The sequence below is a fragment of the Falco cherrug genome, chromosome 4 (genome assembly GCF_023634085.1).
Source record: "Falco cherrug isolate bFalChe1 chromosome 4, bFalChe1.pri, whole genome shotgun sequence".
NCBI classification, from domain to species: domain Eukaryota; kingdom Metazoa; phylum Chordata; class Aves; order Falconiformes; family Falconidae; genus Falco; species Falco cherrug.
In genome coordinates, this window is record NC_073700.1 from 39129988 (window position 1) to 39151833 (window position 21846).

General features: G+C 58.5%; 1 protein-coding gene across 2 annotated transcripts; it reads left to right on the forward strand.

Annotated features, from left to right (window-relative positions):
* CLCN7 (chloride voltage-gated channel 7) lies at nt 1-21354 on the forward strand. Of its 2 annotated transcripts, XM_055709367.1 has the most exons (25): nt 1-202; nt 7754-7825; nt 9052-9123; nt 9353-9418; nt 10045-10177; nt 10517-10626; nt 11359-11439; nt 11871-11933; nt 12471-12554; nt 12721-12814; nt 13250-13314; nt 13800-13916; nt 14252-14306; nt 14812-14872; nt 15604-15742; nt 16019-16112; nt 17463-17632; nt 17976-18027; nt 18347-18474; nt 18651-18736; nt 19027-19159; nt 19267-19326; nt 19689-19865; nt 19963-20043; nt 20164-21354. In XM_055709367.1, exons 1-25 carry the CDS (start codon nt 71-73, stop codon nt 20248-20250), a joined length of 2412 nt encoding a protein of 803 aa, XP_055565342.1. In that variant the 5' UTR covers nt 1-70; the 3' UTR covers nt 20251-21354. The 2 variants fall into 2 exon arrangements, with proteins under 2 accessions (XP_055565342.1, XP_055565343.1); XM_055709368.1 differs by lacking the exons at nt 1-202; nt 7754-7825; nt 9052-9123; nt 9353-9418 and adding an exon at nt 9427-9554.
* The last annotated feature ends 492 nt before the right edge of the window (nt 21355-21846 follow it).

Genomic DNA, 21846 nt, shown 5'->3' on the forward strand with positions numbered 1-21846 from the left:
TGAGGGCGCGGCACGCGGTCACATGACCGGCCGGTGAGGCAGGGCCGGGCAGGCTGCGCCGCCGCCCCGCATGGCCAACGTCGCCAAGAAGGTGTCCTGGTCCGGCCGCGACCGCGACGACGACGACGAGGACGGGCGTGCGGACGAGACCACCCCGCTGCTCAACGGTACCGGCCCTGGGCTGGCGGCCGGTGGCCGGCAGGTGGGTACCAGCACCGGGGGGGAGGGTGGTCTGCCCCGGCCTCCCTGCGTCGGGGCCCGGGGCCGTGTCCGCGTCCCCCTCTGCTGTAGCGTTGAACCGGGCTCATTGCACCGGGGCTGGGCGAGGGCTGCCGGTAGGGAGCTGCGGGGTGTCGGGGCTCTGCTCCCTGAGCAGCCCCCGGGGGAGGTCAGGGTCCCTCTGGGCTCCCCCAGGCTGGGGAAAACAGAACGTGGCAGGGTCCAGACGGGAGCAGCTTTCCAGCAGAGGAAAACAGTGCGTGGGAAGAAGCCAGGAGGGAGCCACGGCCATGCCGTGGGGCCCTGGGGTCACTCAGGGAAAAACTGAGTGTGGGGACTGACTCGCTGCCCACTCTGCTGAGTGCTGGGGCAGTCCTGCCATGGCCAGCTGCCAGCACAGGGTGCCAGTGCCCTGCCAGAACCCTGCGGCAGCTCTGCGGGGCCAGCTACTGCCCACTGCCCTGCTGTGGGTGCAGCCGAGCCCCAGCCAGTGGGACTCTGTGCTGGTAGGTGCAGGGTGCTGCTCTGCTGCAGCTGCCCTCTTCATTTCTATGAAAAATCTCATTCTGTGAGAGAGCCCGTTGCCTGGCATGCTGCTGCAGCCCAAACCAATGCGTCAAGCTCAAACACAAAGAGCACCCAACGCTGGTGCGGTGGTGGATGTTACGCGGTACATATGGAGCTGCGCTGCCAAAAAGCAAGTCCAGGGTGGGCCATGTTACAAACACGGGGAGGCCAATTCTTTCTTGCAAATTATTTTTGGGTAATTAACTGAAGAGAAATTTCTCTCCGGTGTACCTGGCTCAGGCAGTCTGCCCAGCAGTCTTGCCCGCACATGTGTGGTTAGCTGAAGCACGGCATGGCTCTGGCTGAGGCACTTGGTGCCTGTTACAGAGCGAAGCTGCAGCAGGGTGGGCTGGGTGGGATGTCAGGCTGGATCCATGGGGTGTTTCTGTGCCAGTACCAGGTGGGATAGGGGCTGTCTCTGGGTGATGTCTTTGAATTTCTTGTGAAGAGTTTGCTGGGAGACCTGAGTTTAGACAGGGAGGAGCAGTGCCAGCTTTTGGCAGCTGTTAGCAGGGACATCTCACCGAGCATGATTCTGTGCTGCTCTGCTCTTGGGCAAGTCAGAGCAACAGGCTAATTAGAAGGAAAGACAGGGTTCGTTAGGCTGGAAGCATATAGCATTGCACTGTGGCAGTGGGGTATGGCGCCTAGAAGGAGTCACCTGCACCACTGCAGCTGTTCTGGTGTAAAAAAAATAAATCTTCCTAGTCAGTCTAATGGGACCCTGTGTGTTTACAGCACGGGTTGTCTTTATAGACCACGTGGTGAATTCTGCAGGTCTGCAGGGTGTTAAAATAGGGATTAACCAGATCTCGTGGCTGTGAGTCAGTTAGGAAAGGCTTTTCCTGGTGGCTTGGAAGAAATTCCTGAGCCCCCCTACAGCCCGGGCAGTGGTGGTGGATATCCAGCCCTGCCAATCTGATTTATTGTCACCATGTCCCTTTACAGCGTGGACAGCTCGGGTCCCAGCTGGTGGCATAGGCACTATGTGGCATTTTCCTTAGCAAAGGAGGAGAGCAGGTACCTTGCCAGAGCTCCGAACCCGTGGCTGCCCAGACCACACATGCCTCTGGCAGTGGCACTGACCTGGCAGTGGCAGCTGGGTTGCCACTGTAGCGCTGGGGTTGCCTTTCGGCATAGGGCAGCTGCCTCTCTCCTTTGGAAGGTCCTTTGACCTAGATGCTGTGTAGTCATGCAGGTTGAAGCAGGAAGGCAGGACAGCTTGGGCAGAGAGAGACTGGAGCTGCTTAGCTCACAGGAGACTTAAACCTGGGCTGTCCCCAGTGGAGCTTCTTTCCGTTCTTGTGTGCTTGTTCAATGGAAATGAAAGCAGTCTTAAAGTGACAAAACGAAACAGGTCTCTAGTTCCCTATCTGACTGCGGTTGAATACTTGTGGGTGGGAGGTGAGGAGGGGCTGGCTAAACATGCCTGTGACCACAGAGGGGATGCTACAGGGCTGTGCCTGAGGTCCCCTCTGGTTTTGGGGCCAGCTGAGTGCTGCTTTAGAGCTGTCTGAGTCTTCATCTTCTCACTGAGACTTTCTAGTGCCTCAAGTATATTAAGAAGCAAGACGTTGCCTGTATGCCTGATCATTGTGCCTACTGTGGGTTGCCCCTTTCCCACTTTCTTGAGCCGTGCATGTTGGTTCTTGGGCTGAGAAGTGGGTGGATGATTTTAGTAAGAGCAGCCAATTTCCATCATTAGGCATTTTTCAAAAAACAGTTCTTCGCTACCCGTTGAAGATATGCTTGGTGTTTGTGCTAAAATGCCTTGACTTTGGACTTGGCATAATGCTCCTGCTCCAGAGGGTGCCTGGAATAGGAGATGTGGGCAGGGGGCCACCAAAATGTGGACCAGGCTGCTGCTGCTGGGCGGCTCATCCTTCTCTGTGTTTGTTCTGCCTCTCTGGAGTTACTGGTCTTGTTTTCAAGTAATGGGGTGTGAAGTGCAGCCCGTGCGACCCGATGGTGATGCCAGAGGGCTGCCGTGTTTGCTGCAATTGGAAAACCTTGGCGGGGGGGAGGGAGAAAAAGAAGTCTTCTGTGTGAGCCCTGATTCCTGGTGGGTGGGCTGCACGTTGCACATCCCCTGCGTGCTAGCAGAGAGGCTGCCTGTCCCTGCCTGCCTGCTGCTGGAGCCTGGAGCTGGCCTCCCTGAAAAGCCACTGCCCTTGAGCAGTGTCAGGAGCTTCCCCAAGCAGAGGGGTTTTGCAAGTCCAGTCCCTTCTGCTGGGTGCTCGCGCTGTTGGGGACTGTGGCGATGCTTTAACCTCACACTGCTCCTCTGCAGAGGGGACAAGGTACCTGGAGAAAGGCAGGTGGGTCAGGGAAACAATAGCATCTCCCAGCCTTGCGCAGGTGAGGGACAAGGAGCAGCTGTGCCCTGGAGTGTCAGAGAGAGGCTGGAAGCAAAATCACAGCTGAGTGGTGACACCATGGGGAGAGTCTGGATGTTTTCTCCCCGCTTATGGGCCTGGAGGTGAGGAGCCTTGTTCTCTCCTGCCATGGTGTTTTGGGGATGGTGGCTGTGTTGGTTGGAAGCCCATCGCAGCTGTGGTTGTGTGGTGGAGGAAGGGGATTTCAAAAGCCCTGCAGTTCCTCTTCCCCCACATGCTGCCATAGCCAGTGACGGGGCTGCCATAGCTGGTGAGCCACCCAGTGACACAGCCTCGAGCCATCCTTCCCACCCAAGCAGGTACCGGGGGCTCCTTGGCAGAGCACACTGGAGCCAAGGGAACCCTGAGGGCTGGAAATCCTCTTCCTTCCCCCCCCCCCTTGCTGCTTCTGCAGTATTGCTGTGGGCTTCTGATGTGGTCTGCACCGCACATTGTCTCAGTGATAACAAAGCCACGTGCTTCCAGTTTGTTAATGAGCAACAGAACAGTGATAAGGGGCGGTGTATGGGGGGGGGGGGGGCTGTCTTCATGCCAGACCACAGGGGGTGGGTGATGTGCCGCAGGGAGCTGCCTCATCCCTGTGGAAGTGGACTGTGGAGCAGAGTCAGATGTTCCCTATTTTCAGCTCTTCAGGGCGATGTTTGGGAGGCACTGCTGGGTCACTGTGCACACAGCCTGGGTTGGTTCTGCAGCGTTTTGGCCTCAGTGGAAGTTATTCTGCTATTCACAAACAGGGACTGCTCTTTGACTGCTGTGCTTGGACCTGAAATACTGCTGTGGCATCACATACAGCAGGGTGGCTTCTTGTCACGCTGGCTAAACGGGGGTGCTGGCAGCAGTGCTGCTGTCTGCCACCCCAACCTGTGATGCTCCGGGCTGATGCTGGTATCTACATTCAGCTGCCACTGCCCGACCTCGGAGATGATCCTTCTGGGGCATGAGTAGAGGATGGCAGTTGAGGTCTTTTGCCAGATTTTTTTCTTGTTGAGATTGATCCTGAATTTGCTCTTGCCCATCTCAGAGCAGTGCTGGAGTAGGTGGCAGCGTGATGACGGGGAAAAGAGCCTCAGGAGGTCTCTAGCCCAGCTCCTACTAAGAATGGATCCCTCAGACCAAGTCACTCGGGGCCACATCCAGTGGAGATTTAGGTATCTCCAAGGACAAAGGCTCTGCGCCCTCTCTGGCCCCAGGTTCAGTGTGTCACCACCCTCGGGGTGAACATTCGTCTCTGACGTCTAAGCAGATTTTCCCTTGTTGCAGCTTTTCCATTGCTTCTTGTCCCATCAATGTTTGAGGAAAGTCTGACTCCATCTTCTCTGCAGCCTCTTGTTAGGTGTCCAGAGATGGCCAGAAGATCTTCCTGAGAAGCACCAGCTTCTCCTCGTATGTCTTGCCACATGCTCCGGCTCCTGACTGTCTTACTGGACTCACTCCTGCATCTCCATGCCTTTCTTGTCCCAGGGAGCCCAAACTGGACACCAGGTCCCAGGTGTGCTATCTCAGGTGCTATGCAGAGGCATGGGATCCCTTCCCTGGACCTCCTGGCTGTGGTCTTGCACCACCCAGGAGGTGGTCAACCACCTCCACTGCAGGTTTGTGCCACCTCTTCAACTTATTCACCAACATGCTGCAAGGCTTTTTTCAGCAAAACTGCTTTCTAGCCACTGGGGCGCGTCCATCCCTGGTGCAGGGCTTTGTGTTTGCCTCTGCTCATCTTCAGGGGCTTCCCTGCAGCCTGGTGGGCTCCTTCTGAGGAGCAGCCCTGCCTGTCAGTGTACCAGCTGCCCCACTGGCAAAGAAGTTAAGCAGTTTTGGTCCAGACCAAGGCTCCAGACAGCTCTTTGCAGAGCTCAAAATGGGTAAGGAATTGGCTTTGCCACCCAAACAGGGTGAGTGCTGAGGGCTGGGTGCCATCATTGTTCATGTACCGCTGTCGGAGGCAGGCTCAGCTGGCCCACGAGCCTCTCCTGGGACAGGAGGGCTGTTAACCCGCCTGCATCCTCTGGCTTTTGGCAACAGTGCATGTTGTTATGTGGAGATAATTGTACCGGGGTCACACCGACATCATACGTACCCGGGATCAGCAGCTGCCTTGGCCTGAGTTTGAAAAGCATCCAAAGGAGGGTGGTGCTGTCTGTGTGCTCAGTGAATCTGAGCCGTGCACAAATAACCTTCTGTCTTGGCTGCTGGCTGCCTGAATATGCCCTGTCTCTCTTATAAAAATTGAGTGCTGATGGAAGTAACTTTTTTCTGTCCTCCCAGCATGTGATTCCTGTGCCAGGTGGTTTGGGAGCCAACTCTGCTCACAGAACGGCTTGGCCTGCCTGGATGCCAGAGGGACACCAGGATTTAGTGGGTAGGGGCTGCATATGAAAATCACACTCCTTGTCTAACAAAGTTCAGCTTCAGGTTCAACTGCAGCTCCTTTCCCTCCATCTGTGCTTTGGCCCTGCTGCTGCCTGACCCGCTGGGAGCAGAGCTGCTCTGCCCTAGCTGCTTGCTCCATAGGGAGGAGTGTCACCAGTTCAGCCATGTTTAATATTTCGGCAAACTCCCATGGCTAGCAGAAGGAGAATTTCCCTGAAGGGCTGGTCGTGCCTGAAGGTCTGAGCCCAGGCGTGAGCAGGGGATGTTGCATGAGTGGCTGTTTCCATCTCATTGCCTCGATCTTGCCCTAGATGTGTGGCATCTGATGGGAGCCTTAAATCTTTGTCCTCTCTGAAGCCAGTGGAGATGGGTTCTCTTGCAAGGTCTCAGCTTTGTCCCTCCCAGGGTTTCAGGGCAAGGACTGTGTCCTTCCCCCCACCCCAAGGTGGCAGGGGCCCGGCTGGGACCTCCGCCTGCCACCAGCAGGGCTGGGCACCTGTGGGCACTGGAACAGGCAGTTCCTGCCTCCAGCTTGTGACTGTGGAATTTCCCATCTGTGTACCCACAGGGAAGTGACAGCGTTGGGTGTCCCTGGCTCATAGGTGCCCATGGTGGTCTGCTCTGACTGCTGGGAAAGGGCTCTGCCTGGATCCTTTCCATGGAGATAGTGGAGCCATCATGGACCAGAACCAAAGCCCAGACTGGTCTTGCCAAACCAGTGTTCGAAAACGGCTGCATGGAGCGCTCTGTGCTCAGCCCCTGCTGCGGGCTCAGGCTGCTGGGGACAAACAGGCGCCGAGGAGGGATAGAGGCAAAGCCCGGCTGCAGGTCAGGGAGTAAATGGGAACGTGGAGCAGACAGAGAAATCGGAAAAATAGGTCAGGCTGCAAGCACAAAGGGATATTCTTTGTCTGCAGTGACGTGTGTGGCTCCTGGCTGCCCTGGCCTGCTTGTTCCAGACGGGATCGGTGGAGATTAAAGGAGCAGGGTCTTGAGCTGGGATCTGCCAGCTTGTGAGCAGAGAGGGACTGACACGCCAGGGCCCTGCTGCTGCTCACCATCCCTCTTTTATTCTCCAGTCCTTTATCCTGGCATCTGGGGAGGGGTGAGGCTGTGGAGCAGAAGATCTTAATGTTGAGAAATGGTATTTGGGCTGTGCTTGGAGACAATGCTGCTTGCACCCTTGTACATCTCTTGTGTTTCACAACAGTGGAGAGGTGACGGCAGCTTGCCTGCTTCTGCCCAGTCCCCTCGCGGCACTGCCCAGCTGGCAGCTGGCTCGGCTGCAGACCAAACCCTTGCCTGCATTGGCCAGGAGATGGGAGATGCCCCAAATAACCCAAAGACTCCCACATTACACAATCACACTGCCAGTAACAAGCCTGAGCGGTCACCAGTGAAAGGAGAACCTGCTCCCCGGAGGGAGACACAAGTGCTCCTTCCCGGCATCGTGCTGGGGCTGGCTCAGAAGCCAGCATCCCCAAGGCTGCATGGGAGCATCATGCCCCGCTTCCTTTTGTGTGCACTGGCTGGCAGCCAGCCCACCATCGCTCTGGTCCTGGCTGCTCGGAGGGGGACAAACACACCTATGTGCTCAGCTCCCTGGCTGGGAGCTGCTCCCAGGGAGCCGGTGGCAAAGCCAAACGTGCCCTCTGCCATCCCTTACTGCTGGCTGGGTGCACAAGCTGAGGGATGGCGCTCGTGCCTCTTGGTGTCCTTGTGACTGTGGAGATGGCACTTTGTGTTGCGGGTTTGGTCCCTCCCCAGCTCTGGGGAAACATCAATGTGCTGTTGGGCACAGGTTTGCTGGCTGCACGGCTGCTGTGTGGGGGTACCACGCTCGTTGGCCGGAGGCTGTTGGTGACTCTCCCAGCTCTCAGGGCTGCCAGTCCCGGATGAGCTGCTGCTGGTTGGCCCCTTCCCTGGGTGAGCCGGCTCTGCCAGCTAAGAGGTTGGAGCAGCTTGGCTGAGCCATGGGCAGGCTGCTGCTGCCTCGTGTTCCCTCTGAGGTGGCAGGTCCCACCTCCTCAGCGTGTCCTCCATGAGCAGTCCTCTGTGGGTGCTGTGCTTCAGGGGGCTGTGGCAGTGGGCAGGCAGAGCGCGACGAGGAGGGCAGAGGACAAGCACCTGTGTGCCTGCCTCTTCTTTCTACCAAGGCTTGCAGCATGTTCAGAAGTTGACCCCATTTTCCCTTCTCTCCTCAGCTCACTTCTTCCTCCTTCCTGCGCATCGGGCAGCTGAGCAATGTGGACCTCAATGAGGATGTCCATGAGCTGGTGAGTGGCACAGGAGGGAGCCCACTGTTACCAAGACCCCTTCCCTTCTTCCACTAACAGCATTAACGGCTGCATTTGTTCCCCCCCTTCACATCCCACTTATCCTATGAGGGCTCCAGTGCTTCCTCCTGGGCTGGGTGACCTTCATGGTGTGGGCAGCTGCCTGCTGCTCTGCCTTGACCCTTGCTGCTTCCCCTTAGCCGCCATGTGTTGAGGTCCCCTGCGCCTTCCTGGGCAGCAGCACCAGCCTGCCAGCACAGGGACCTTCCTCCCACGGGAGCAAATGCAGAAGTGCATGGGGTGGGATTTCTTCCTTGTTGCCACGAAGGCTTAAAGCTGTTTCTCTTGCCCGCTGCCCAGCTCAGCGTGAAGGCAGGGGAGGGGATATGCAGTGTGACAGCAGCTGAGGGGGACACGTCTCAGCTCTGGGGACAGGGCTAGGGGCAGAGGAGGCATCTTGCAAAAACTCTCAGGCTTCAAGCTATTCCCTGCCTCCCCCATGCACACCTGAAAAGCTTTTGTTGCCCAGGTGCTCCTGCCGCAGCTCAAGAGCTGTAGGAAGAGCAAACGAGAAGACTTTTGCTAAATGTTTCTTGTGGAATTCTTGAATGGGAAGGGACATGCCTTAATCCAGTGCCTTGGAGGACAGGCTGGGTCTGCTTTGGCCATAGCTGTAACATGGGGCTGGAGAAGGGTGCAGGGTGCCGCTGTTCCCTCCAGCATCCTCAGTAAATGCCCTAATTCGGAGCTGGGAACAGCTTGCATGGTCAAAGGCATTTGGGAAATAGAAGTTGGTTTCTGCCCAAAAACACAGGCTTGCTTGAAATAGCTCCTTGCTTTCAGCCAGAGGAATTTCCTGCTGAGGTGAAAGGTTGCCCTCCACCGGGGCACGGAGCCACTTGGAGGCAGCGCTGGATCAACATGGCAGTGTGCTGCCCTGCTGGGTGAACCCTGCACCTGCCTGTGGGGAAACATCCTGCCCTGGGCTGTAGAGGTGGTGGGTGGGAGTGCACACCTGACAGCCTGCTCCAGCTGCCTTAAATCCCATACATCCACCAGCTGGTGGAAAAATCATCCCAGATCTCAGCCTGCCAGGCAGCTTGCACTCTGCAGTCCTCCCTGCCTCTCCTGAGCATAAAAAGCTAGTGTTAAACCAGCAGTTACGTGGTAGAGGGGAGGGCTGGAGTCGGACCTGGCTGTCCTAACCTGTGCGTCATGTCCCACAGGAGACAGAGCTTCCTCGGCAGCATCCCAATGAGATCCCCCACAATGAGAAGCTCCTGTCACTCAAGTATGAGGTAAGTGCCCATCTCCCTCCCAACTCAGCTCTGTTCTCTGGGATGCAGTGGGTGAGGGTTTGTGGCTGCCCAGCTAGGGAGGTTTCAGCAGGGAAGGAGTGGGGTCGAGGGGGGAAAATGACACAGGGGTGTGGAAGGGCAGGGGTGAGGGTCTGAGGGCAGCCCTCTCCAGCACGACCATCTCTTCACCTGTACTAGATGGTAACAGCATCTCCCTTTCCTGAACTAGAGCTTGGACTATGACAACAGTGAAAACCAGCTGTTCCTGGAGGAGGAGAGGAGGATAAACCACACAGTGAGTCTTGCTGTGACCCAGCTACCTTCTGTCCCTGCAGCTGGGATGGCCCAGGGAAGCTTCCCTCCCTGCCCAGCTGCTTGGGGGGCTTCTCCATGCCAGAGGAGGTTGTGTTCAAGTCAGTGCTTGAGCCAGGGTGAGTTTACGGGCACTGATCAGCTTGTGATGAGCCATAAAACCTCAGGAGCAAGGACCCAGCACAGGGTGGTTCAGACAGGAGCTGGCCTGGGTGCGAGTTGGCATTGCTGGGCAGCACGGAGCAGGTCCCTAAGCAGAGGGACTTCTGGCGCCATGTGAAGCACCTGCCCTGGGGGCTTTGGGAGTCAGTGGCACAGCAAGAAGCTCAACAGGAGGGGTCTGATGGCGGCAGGCAAGCTGGAAAAGCACGTCTACTGTTAGGGATCCCACAGGGGGGCAGGGGCAGTGGTTGAAATAAGTAAATTGTAGCCAGGCTTTGCCATCTAGGCTCAGCCAGCATCATTTTTCCCTGAGCAGCTCTCCTTGGAGCTGCCCAGGTATAGGGCTACATTGGGGAAGGTGACCAGGTGGGTTGGAGTCCCCTTGATGCTGGCGGGGGCTGAGCTGGGCTGGGTGGCAGCAGGGTCTGATGGCTGTCGGTCCCCCAGGCTTTCCGGACGGTGGAGATCAAGCGTTGGGTTATCTGTGCCATGATCGGCATCTTCACCGGCCTCATCGCCTGCTTCATTGACATTGTGGTAGAGAACCTGGCTGGGCTGAAGTACCGGGTGGTGAAGGGCAGTATCCTCCCATGGAGCCATGGCCGCTGGCTGGCCAGGAGCTGTGGGATCTCTGCTCCTGGCAGTCACAAGAGGGGTGCTGGGGGAGAGGGCAGGGCTTCCTTGCCTGAGTTTGGCAGCATGGACCCTGCTGCCCGAAGTGCTGCCAAGCTCCTGGCTGCTCTGTGGGGCTGAGCTGGGGCTGGGTGCTGCCATCATGGAGGTGGATCCTTGCAGCAGCTGTGACTGCCCTAACTGTGCAGGATCTACTGCAGCCCAAGAAGCATTTTAGCAGCACCTTATCGTGGTGGGAGGGATGGTACCCAGCTGATACTGGCCTTTCCTTGAGCTGCTTCCCCAGACATTGACAAATTCACAGAGAAAGGGGGCCTGTCTTTCTCCCTGTTACTCTGGGCTACCCTGAACGCCAGCGTGGTGATGGTGGGCTCCGTGATTGTTGCTTTCATAGAGGTAAGAGTTTGGAACTGGTCTGGCTTGGGGTATCCCTGTGCCTCCTGCCCTGGCTCTTTATGTGGGGGAAGCAGGATCACGTCTCCAGAAGACGTGCACATCTGTGTAACAGCAAATGTATTTCTGCCACATTGGCTCTTGGTAGCCCCAGTTCCTCAGCATTGGCTCCAGCTCTGCTGTTGAGGTTCTCCAGGGCCATCAGACTGACAGGATGTGCTGCCCTTTGCTGGCAGCCTGGGGCAGAGGGTGTGCTTCAGCCTTGGGTGCTCTCACAAGCCTTGGCCCTGGCTTGGTATCTCCATGTTGGGTGTTCAGGAGCATCAGCGGAGCGCGGGCTGGTGGGGTGCCTTGGGGCCATGCTCAGGAGGACAGGTCAGAGACTGGGCCGCCCTGAGTCAGCAGTGTCTTCCTTGTGGCTTTGCTTTTGCTTTCCCTGGCCACCAAGCGTGAGCCTTCTGCAGCGCTGGGCCTCTTGCCATGGCATGGTGGTGGGAACAGCCTAATGGTCCCCAAGAACCCAGCCAGCTCCTTCGCCTTGGCACATTTGCCCTTAGGGGCAGCGGGTACCTCCTTCAAGCCCTCCTCCAGAGCCTGTAGATGGGCTTTGACCTCACCTCTCAGCCTCTCTGAGGCTGTGCGTGGTGTGCCCTGTGCTGAGAGACGGGGGTAAGGTGGCTGGTGTGGCCCCATCCTGTACGTGGCAGCCACTCACGCTCTTCCTGCTCCCCACAGCCCGTCGCAGCTGGCAGTGGCATTCCCCAGATCAAATGCTATCTCAACGGTGTGAAGATCCCACACGTTGTCCGCCTCAAGGTAGGAGGGGGGAGGCGGTGGGATGTGTGTGTTCTGCCTGCGATGGGGCTCCCTCCGCCTGGCCTGGGCACGTTGTGTCCTTGCCTGCGCTGTGGCAGAGGAGCTGGCATGAGCTCCCGGCCACCCCGCTGTGCTGTCCCCGCTGGTGCCGGCGGGTTAAATCCCCTGCCCTGGGATCCGCAGCGGGCACTGGGAGAGCAGCTTTGGGCAGTTCTTTGCTCTGAAAAGAAGGTTGGCCAACCCCATTGCCACAACGGGGGGCTGAGAATCACAAGCTCCCCAGGGTCACCGTCATGAACAAGTGGTTTGGGGTCAGTGACTTAACCTAAACCACCTGTTTGTGACACATGTGGTCCATGTCCCCCAGGGCTGCCACAGTCATGTTCCTCATGCCTCCCACATGATGTGCTGTGCTTGTCTCTGTTTTGCAGACCCTGGTGATCAAAGTCTGCGGGGTCATCCTCTCGGTGGTCGGCGGCCTGGCTGTTGGGAAGGTGATGTGCACAAGGGCTCTCTGACACGCTGCTGGCATACGTACTGCACCCCTCGCCGGCCATGCACTGGGGGCCCTGTGGTGGCTTCCTTCCCACTTGTATTCGCTGGCCTGCTGGCCAAGGTGACTGGTGTGGCCAGGCTTGGGGAGCCCCCGGGACACACGGTACCACCGAGCCAGGCTGTGCATGGCTCAGCTGGGGGCAGGAGAGCAGCAGCCTACATCCGTCGGTGGTTATCCCGGCAAATGTTAGATAGGGGACCTGGGTGCCCCATTGGGACCTTTCTGATTTGCTAGGATTGAAGGAAGGGAATCCCTAATCTCCTCAGCTGGCGGAAGTGCTGGTGGGAACAGGCCATGGGAGACACTTGCTAGAATGAGGATTTAAGGGGGGAAAATGGCAAGGTCTGTGTTTCCCAGAGGGAAATCCTCCTGGCCAGCTTCTTCAGGGCTGCGACCTGGTGAGCAGCATTCAACCATCCCTGACCGTCCCTGGGGTTCTTCCCTCTCTGATCTGACTCTGCTCTCCTGTCTGTAGGAAGGACCTATGATTCACTCTGGAGCAGTGATTGCTGCTGGGATCTCCCAGGGAAGATCCACGTCTTTAAAGCGAGACTTCAAGGTTGGTGCTGAGGGCCAATGGTTGTACTGCAGATGCCCCTCCTGTGCCCAAACCGGGCTGCTCCTCGGCGTCACACTGGTGGCTTGGGCTTGTGTATGGAAACCATGTCTCCCTTAAACTCATGCCTGTGGCCAGCCCTAAACCTGCCTTCATTTTGGTGTTTCAGATCTTCGAGTACTTCCGCAGAGACACAGAAAAGAGGGATTTTGTCTCGGCTGGAGCTGCTGCTGGTGTCTCGGCTGCATTTGGTGCCCCTGTGGGTACGTGTCTTGGCTCTCTGATGCTGAGCAGTGCCTGCATGTGGATCTTGTCAGGAGGTTGCTCCCACCTGCATGGAGGCAGCTGCCAGGATCTGCCCTAGGGCACTGCAGGAGCCCTCCCACAAAGCGCTCAGCCCCACTCCAAGCTATCCTGCCGCGCCATGCAGGTTTTGGGAAGAAAGGAGAGGGATCATCTGTGATCATCATGATCTCTGATCCCAAATGTTGCCTCCCTGGGATGGAGGAGGGCAGTGAAGGGCTTTTCTGTGATCGGTACGTCACTGATGGCTTGATGGCCTTGCTGGTCCCTTTGCTGGAGCCTGCGAGGTGTGGGGCACTTGGGCTGGGATTACTTTGGGTGCCTCAGCTGCTGCTGTGAGCCAAGGGTCTGTGGCACGTGCCCCTTGTGAAGGTGTTTGTGTCTTGCATTTGCAGGAGGTGTCCTCTTCAGCTTGGAGGAAGGGGCTTCCTTCTGGAACCAGTTCCTTACGTGGAGAATTGTAAGTACTGGAAAGCAGGAGCAGTAAATGGAGGACTGCCAGCTCTGGTGTGAGGCATTGCCTTTTCCCAGTGCCCCGCAGCCCCAGGCCTCCTGCCACCCCTGCCTCAGCTGGGCAGCCATGTGTAACATCCCAGGGAACAGTGTCCCAGCTCCTCCTTTGTGCCCTGGCCCTTGGGGCCTGAATTTGAACGTGGCTGAGCTCCATCTTGCTGCCAGCTCCTTTCTAAGGGAGCTGCCTGGGGCTGTGCCTTGGGGCAACAGAGAGGCAAATGGAGGAGCGAGCCCCTGGTCAGTGTAGGCTGCTCAAGATGCTGCCACAGGGAACGTGGCCTTTTGTCCCCACCACATCGTGGGTAGGTACCAAGCCCTACGCAAGGGCCTCAATGCCAGGGGCACATGGTTTGGGGTAGTGCGGGGGGGCATGTGGTGAGGGAGCAGGGCTGGAGGCATCTGGCAGTGACTCTGGGCTGCATCTCTTTCTAGTTCTTTGCCTCCATGATCTCCACGTTCACTCTGAACTCTGTCCTGAGTGTTTACCATGGCAATGCTTGGGATCTCTCCAGCCCTGGGCTCATCAACTTTGGCAGGTTCGATAATGAGGTACGGCGCAGATATTGCCTGTGTAGGGCTCTGCTGGGGGGGTTAGAAGCAGCCCACGGCAGCCTGGGGCCGCTTAGACATCACCAAGGGGCTGAGGCAGGCTCTGCCCTAGCAGGCAGTGGGGTCTGGCCAGACCCCAGCTCCACCAAGCCCAGCAGAAGGCTTTTCTGCAGCCAGTGCTGAGTCTGGGGGCTGCGGGGTATCCAGGGGAGACTTTGGGGCAGCTCTGGGAGCTGCTTGCTGGCACAGGCTTGTGCTGTCCCAGCAGACAGTGACAGGCTGTGGGGCTGCAGATGGGCCAGGAGATCTGAAACCCATTTCTTGCTTGTTTGCAGAAAATGGGATACACCATCCAGGAAATTCCTATCTTCATCTTTATGGGAGTGGTTGGTAAGAAAGTGCTGCTCTTTCAATTTGATTAGTCTGAATAATTTCCTCTGTTCTCTGTCTGGGTCTAAAAAGCTTTGGGATCCAGTTTCCTAAGGAGAATGGGAAATCCATTAAGCTCTGGATCAGAGGCTGCTTGTAGGGTTTACATGGGGGTGAGAGCAGGATCCTAGCCCAGCCCTTACCGCTGTAGCAGAAACGAGCCCCTTTAATCCATGTACCGCCAAGTCCTTAAGTGGGGTCAGTGCATCGCAGTCGTGGGCAGCCCCTTGCTTTCAAATGAGCTGCCTTTGTCCCATGGAGTTGGCCCATCCCACTGCTCGTGCTGGGTTCCTCTTGGTGTCGGGTCCTGGCTGTCTCTGCAGAGACAGCATCCATGTGTCACAGGGCTGTTGGTCACACTTGGGTTGTTGATGTCTCCCTGAGTTTCACAGGTTCCTTGTGTCCTAGGCAGCTGTAGGAGAGCCTGGGACCTGTGTGCTGAGCTTTTCCTCTTTTGCATTCTCAGGTGGGATCCTTGGGGCCCTGTTCAATGCCCTCAACTACTGGTTAACGATGTTCCGAATCAGGTAAGAGCTCATGGGTAGTTAAGGTGATTGGCATGGGTTGGTTGGCACCTTCTGTGCTCCCTTGAAGCAGTGTTCCCAGCCAGAGCAGGGCCGTAATCTTGCACTTAATGTGAGCAACCGCAGCCCCTGGAAGCTGGGAGGCTGTGCCTCTCCCTGCCTGTGGTCGAGGCTGTGACCTGCAGCATCCCACCATTGCTCTCGCCCTGCCAAATAGTTCCCTTGAATGACTTGAGAGCCCAAAGAGGTGCAAACACTGCGCAGATCTGACTGTTCTGTGCTTCTGTGAGTAATGAGAGAATGGATCCAAGCCCAGTCTGGCACAGTCAATACTTGTCACCAGCTTTTCAAATGCCAGGACCAGCCTCGTGGCCTCAGGGAGGGGTGACTTGTGGCCATAGAGCACTGAGTGGTCTGCAGCAGCTTCCAGGCCATCACTCCAATAGGGCTTTTCACAGGCCACAGCTTTCAGGGCTTGCACTGTCCCCCCCTGGCAGATCATGCCAGCCTTTCCATGGGAGCTGTACCCAACTCCGTGCAGGGGAGGCAGGGCACAGCTGGAGCTGCTGGCCTCCCAGCCCACCTTTGCCAGCCCAGGACAGCCTGGTGGGGTCTGGGTGGGGAGCAGAGGCAGCCAGCCTGTCTGTCTGCCCAAAGTGATGTGGCAAGCCAGGCTGTGGGTGATCCTGCCCATGCCCCTGGGTGCCACCCTCGCTCCTCTGCTCCCTTCGCAGGTACATCCACCGGCCCTGCCTCCAGGTGGTCGAGGCCATGCTGGTGGCAGCAGTGACGGCGACTGTGGGGTTTGTCATGATTTACTGCTCGAGAGACTGTCAGCCCATTCAGGGGAGCACGGTGGCATATCCTCTGCAGGTAGGAGATGCTGGAGAACAGCCCCCCGGCATGGAGGGCACCCCGAGCCTGGGCGGAGGCTGGTGGATGAGCAGGGAGATGAGACCGTGCTGGGTTTTGTGGCACTGGACCTCGCAGTCAGTGCCCTCACTGCAGGCAGAGCTGGCAACCCTGGCGTGGTGCCGCTGTGCTTGCCGCCCAGAGCCGCTGCCTCGCCAGCACATATCCCCCCCAGCCTGGCACCCTTCCTCACTGCGGGCAGCCCACATCTGCCACTTCTCTTTTCTTCACCCTCAGCTTTTCTGCGCTGATGGAGAGTACAACTCCATGGCCACTGCCTTCTTCAACACACCTGAGAAGAGCGTCGTGAACCTCTTCCATGACCCTCCAGGTCCGTGTGCCTGGCAAGTAGGTCCTTGAACATGAGCAGAGTGGGGCTGGGCTCGCACGAGGTGGCTGACCTGTTCCCTGGCCACTTGGGGGACAAGACAGGGGATGACCGGTATGGCCCCATGAGGGCATGATGGGATCCAGCAAAGTACTGTACCTGCTCCTTTCCTGCTGTGGTGGTGGAAGGAGGAGGAATGGGTGCTGTGCCTCATGGCAGCTAGGAGCTCAGCCAAAGGGCTGTGGTCTTGGGAGCCTGTGGACAAGGACGTGGTTTTGTTTATGCACATTTGCAAGCTGTCACTTCTGAGTTGTGTGGGAGCAGGTCTGACCCTCGCTGGCTCTCTGAAGTCTGTCTTGGCAATATCCCTGGCTGTTTTCTTAATTAGCAGGGCCTCTTGCCCCAGAATGACTTTACCTTCTGGGCAGGTTGAGGAAGTGGATCTTGGGGTTTGGATTTGCTTGAGAAGTGCAATTTGGCTCCCACTTCCCTTGGACCTGGAGTAATGATGGCGTGCCCTCTGCCTGCTGCTCTGAGTTTGGTGCACAGCTGCACGTGGGCAGGGAGCAGACAGCTCCAAATCTCTAGACCCTCAGCACAGAGTACAGCTTGGCCAGCTGAAGCCAAGTGATGACTGTCCTGTGTCTCAGGGCTGCTCTCTGCGATGCTGGGCCCTCCCTGGCTCAGGGCTTTGGTCCATTGACCTCCCTGTGAAGGAGAGCTTGCAAAGTCCTTGTTTAAACTAGACTGAGTTGCTCAACTATCTTAAAATAGCAGCAGGCTGAGTCCTGAAGACAGCAGGGTCTGGCTCTGATGGCACAGCTTTCGTCATGGGATGGATTGGGACCAGCCAGAGCAGCCGTGGGAGCTGTGGGACAGGAGGGGGTCTGCAGGACCTGCTCTACTGAGCTGATCCCAAAGCTGGCGGTAGGCCCCCTGCCAGCTCACCAGCACCTCTGTCCTCCTGACCTTGTCCTCCAGCACTGGTGGTCCCTCAGGGCTTTGAATCCCGTCAGGCTGCCTTGCAGGAGGCTGGGAACCACGGGGCTGGAAGGGGCTGGGTCACTGTGGGTCGTGAGATGGAGGAAAGGCGTGTGCTGGACTTGGTGGGACGGGAGGGCTTGGGATGGCACTGGGTGGCTGGCAGGGCCCTTGAGGGGGCAGAAACAACTTAAAGAGCTGGTTTGAAAGGCTTGTGCTGCCAGGGCAGCAAGTGGACCCGATGAGAGGGGCTTTTACTGCTGGGAGTGTGTTGTGGGGCTGCTGCTGTCTGCTCTGCCATGGCCACAGCCTGTCGCACTGCCCTTTGGGCTGCGGGACTGGCACTGACTCTCCATTCTCTCTCCACCTCAGGTTCCTACAATCCCATGACACTGGGTATGTTCACACTGATGTATTTCTTCCTGGCCTGCTGGACCTACGGCCTCACGGTGTCTGCAGGGGTTTTCATCCCCTCCCTGCTGATCGGCGCTGCCTGGGGGAGGCTCTTTGGCATCTCCCTGTCCTACCTGACCAAAGGCTCGGTGCGTCCTTGGTGGGAAGGGGTGCTGGGTGGTGGGAGTGGTGGCACCCAGCCCTCCTCCCTCACTGCTGGGCAGGTGGGATGTGCAGGCGGCATGCATGGAGGTGGCTAAGAGCTTGGTACAGAAGTCTGGAGTGGGTTGGGCTCCTTATGTGATGTATTCCTGAGCTGGGTCTGGCCTTTTCAAATTCCCGACGGAGCCCTGCCAGCAGCTGGGCTGTGCAGGCAGCCTCAGGTGCTCCTTCCGCTTTGGAGGGGGGTTTGGGGGGCCAGGGCGCTGCTCGCTGTCACTGGATGCCTTGCAGCCAGCAGCTGACTCGGCTCCTTCTCTCTCCTCTGCTCAGATCTGGGCTGACCCCGGGAAGTATGCCCTGATGGGAGCTGCTGCACAGCTGGGTGAGTTCCCCACAGCACAGTCTTGGCCACCTTCTGATCGTATCGGGGTGGAGTTGGCATGGGAAAAAGCAGTCCCTGCTTCCCTGCGCAGCTTCTTCCCCAGCTGAAGCCCAGCCTAGCTGTTGGTTTCTGAATGACCCTGCCAAGCACAGGCAGCGCTGGGGCACTAGTCGGGGCTGGACTTGTCCAAGGCTCCCCTGCCTGTGTGGTTGGTCCTGTATCGCTGTGCAGAGACTTGGGCCTCAGGTGTTCTGCTGTCCCCTCATCCTGCGTTTCCCTGCCCTCCTAAACCCCCAAACCCCTTGGGTGTCTCTCGCAGGTGGAATAGTGCGGATGACGCTGAGTCTCACGGTCATCATGATGGAGGCAACAGGCAATGTCACCTATGGCTTCCCCATCATGCTGGTGCTAATGACGGCAAAGATTGTGGGAGACTACTTCGTGGAGGTGAGGGCTGGTGTGCTCACCAGGACAGAGCAAGAGGCTGTGGGTCAGGGTTGGTGGTGTCGGGGAGCCGTGGGGGGGCCAGGACAAGCGTGTGCTTCCTCAGAGGTGAGCTGATGCTTGGCTGTACCCCTCAGCATGTCACTAGGTGGCTTCTGATGGCTCTGCTCTCGTTGCAGGGGCTCTATGACATGCACATCCAGCTGCAGAGCGTGCCCTTCCTGCACTGGGAGGCCCCGGTGACATCCCACTCCCTCACGGCCAGGTAAGTGGGCTGTGGGACACTCCTAGGGCAGCAGGTTTTGGACCCTGCTGTTGGCCTGAGCTGGAAATGGAGGTGGTGACACACTTCAGTCCCAGGAGTGTGCTGTCCCCTGGTGCAACCAGCTCAGCTCCTTCCCTGGCAGGGAGCGTGGCCTGCAGTGCATGCCCTCCCCATGTCCCTGGCAGGTTCTGGGGACAGAGGAGACATCAGGGCTGTGGAGGTGTGTGTGTTGTGGGGGATGTTTGGGACATGTTGCCATGGAGCTGTCTCACACTGAGCCTTCCCTGCAGGGAGGTCATGAGCACTCCTGTCACCTGCCTGCGGAGGATCGAGCGAGTGGGCACGGTTGTGGACATCCTCAGTGACACCTCCTCCAACCACAATGGCTTCCCAGTGGTGGAGAGCAACCCTGATGCCACCCAGGTGGGCCAGGCACTGCTTGCAGGACGATGCAGCTGGGGGTTGGCCCCACAAGGGGTGGCTGTAGTGTGGGACCCTTGCCCCATCTCATGCCTGGTGCTCTGTTGCAGGTGGCAGGACTGCGGGGTTTGATCCTACGTTCCCAGCTCATCGTCCTGCTGAAGCACAAGGTGGGTGATGCTGCATGGAGGCTCTTTGAGCCATGTCTGAGCCCTGGTGCCCCTGTCCTACTGCTGCCTCAGGCCCCTTGCTGCCTGCCTTGCTCAGGAGGGGCTGGCAGGGGGTCCCTGTCATCACGCTCTGCTCACCCAAGGAGATGGTGGGGGCTGCTGTGCTGTGTTAGGGTTACCCCAGCATCATCCTGCACCCCACTGGGCTCACAAACCCCGAATGGGAAACAGGCTATTCTTCTGCAGATAGTGCATCTCCCCTGTGCTCCTACCCTCTTTCCCTCCCTGTCCCTGTGCATTGCCCTAACCCTGGTGCATGTTGGTGCTGTGGGACAGACCCCAATGGTCTCTTTCCTCCCAAGGTTTTTGTAGAAAGAGCCAACCTTAGCCTGGTGCAGCGACGGCTGAAACTGAAGGATTTTCGGGATGCCTACCCACGCTTCCCCCCCATCCAATCCATCCACGTCTCCCAGGATGAGCGCGAGTGCATGATTGACCTCAGCGAGTTCATGAACCCCTCGCCCTACACCGTGCCTCAGGTAATGGTCGGGGACCCCTCTGCACCCCGGCATCCCGGGGGTCATGGATAGGCAGTGGGTTCCAGCAGGGGTGACACGGCCCCGTTCTGCCTTGCAGGAGGCGTCTCTGCCACGAGTGTTCAAACTCTTCCGAGCCCTGGGACTGCGGCACTTGGTGGTCGTGGACAATCGCAACGAGGTGAGTCTCTGCTTGCTGTGTGTGGGCAGGCTGGGACCCTGGGGGCGAGGGGGGGCACGTGCCCTTGTACCTGGGCTCTGCATACCAGTGTGGGGCTATGCCCTGTCCCCTTCCCGGCAGGTGGTGGGCATGGTCACCCGCAAGGACCTCGCTAGGTACCGGCTGGGAAAGGAAGGCCTGGAGGAGCTCTCACTGGCACAGACGTGACGTGGGGCAGTGCTGCCCAGCAGAGATGCACCCCAGCTCCTCTGAGCTGGGGACTGCCTTTTGCGGGAGGCAGGGAGAGGACTGGGCCAGCCCGTGCAGGCATCGTGGTGCCTGGAGCACCGGCATGGCCGTGCTGCCCTGGCTCTCCTGCCCATTGCTGCCTTCCCACGTTTACTGCCTCCTCTTCTCACCCCTTCCTCTGCTTCCCCGAGGGATCAAAACGCACCCTTGGCTCCGTTAGCTCCTGGCATGGGCTCTCCCTGAGGGCTGGGTGAAGGCTGGAGTGTGCCAGGGGAGCAGAAGTGCCCTGCTGAGCTGGGCACAGTCCTCTGCCATGGCACATGGCCTCCATTGCCTCATCCACCCAGCCTGGGCTGTCCAGGACCTAGCCCTGTCCTGGCCCCTGCTGCAGGGCCTGTGGGGGGAGCAGAGGGGATGTGGTGGGGCTCCCCCCTGCTCCCAGGGTTCCAGTCCCCTGCCCTGTGCTACTGCCTGGGGCAGACGCTTGAGTCTCTGGTCTTTGTCCCTTCAGCTGGAGGAGGGGGCCATGCCCTGCTCGGCTGTGCAATAAACGGGCTCCAGTGGTTCAGCAGCTGCCGCCTCTTGCTCTTTCTTGTTTCCCTCATCCACTCTGACCCCAACCTGGTGGTGGGGAGACACCCATGAGGGTTCAGGGCAAGGATGGGGCCGGGGGAGAGCTGCCTGCTTCTGGGGCACTGTTGGTCCTGCAGCCTGTGCCCATGGCGTGTGCCCCTCTGCTCCTCCTGCCCTCCTCCCACCATTGCTGCTGCCTCTCCCCTCTGCCCGTGCTGGGGTCCAGAGTCACCCTGAGTGTGTTTCTGCACTTGCTACAGCTTGTTCTAGCCTTTTCCAGCAGCCTGCGCCCCTGTCAGGTGCTCTAAAACCCACCTCCAGGCCTGGGTCTGGCCAGGGGGGAGGAGCAGAGCCTACACTCCCCTGGGTGATGAGGAGAGCTCCAGCCCTGGCACCTCAGCTTCCCATCTCCCACCACCCCTCTCCTCCCTCGGGCAGGGGCAACCTGGTTCCTGGAGGGGCTTTTGACTGTGGGGTTCTGTGCTGAAATAAAGCCTGTTTGTACTTTTATTGTGATGCTGCCCGTCTCTTGCTTCTCTTCTTCCCTGGGTGCTACGGCCCAGGCTTGGCACCATGTTTGCCGGTGTCCCTCTGGGGCTGATCCTCGTTCCCCGCTGCTGGTGCCAGGAAGGCACAGACTAGGGGGCTGCATGGAGGGAGGCCAGCCCCTGCCTTCGTCAGCCCCCTGGCAGGGCTGGAGCGCTCAAGGCAGGGGGTGGCTGCCCCTGACTGGGTGCTTTTCCCTTTCAAGGCCAACAAAGAGCCACCACAAAGCAGTGAATGCCTTGGCTGGGCCCTGGTAACAGCCCAGTGGGGGCCATGGGGAAGGGCCGGCTGCCTTCCCGGCACCATACGGTGGCCCTGCTCTCCCCTGTGGGTCTGCTTCCCCTGCACCACCATGGGGCAAGGGAGCTGTGGGCTACCACAGGTTCCCCAAGGCAGGGACAGGTCCCCACTGGGTGCTGGCAGCCGGGTGCTTTACAAGGCCCCGTGTCACCCTTT

Coding starts and splice junctions, on each gene's coding strand:
- CLCN7 (XM_055709367.1), top strand. CDS start 71: ATGGCCAACGTCGCCAAGAAGGTGTCCTGGTCCGGCCGCGACCGCGAC. Junction 12,815..13,249: donor TGCATTTGGTGCCCCTGTGG/GTACGTGTCTTG, acceptor TTGCATTTGCAG/GAGGTGTCCTCTTCAGCTTG. Junction 14,307..14,811: donor CATCTTTATGGGAGTGGTTG/GTAAGAAAGTGC, acceptor TTGCATTCTCAG/GTGGGATCCTTGGGGCCCTG.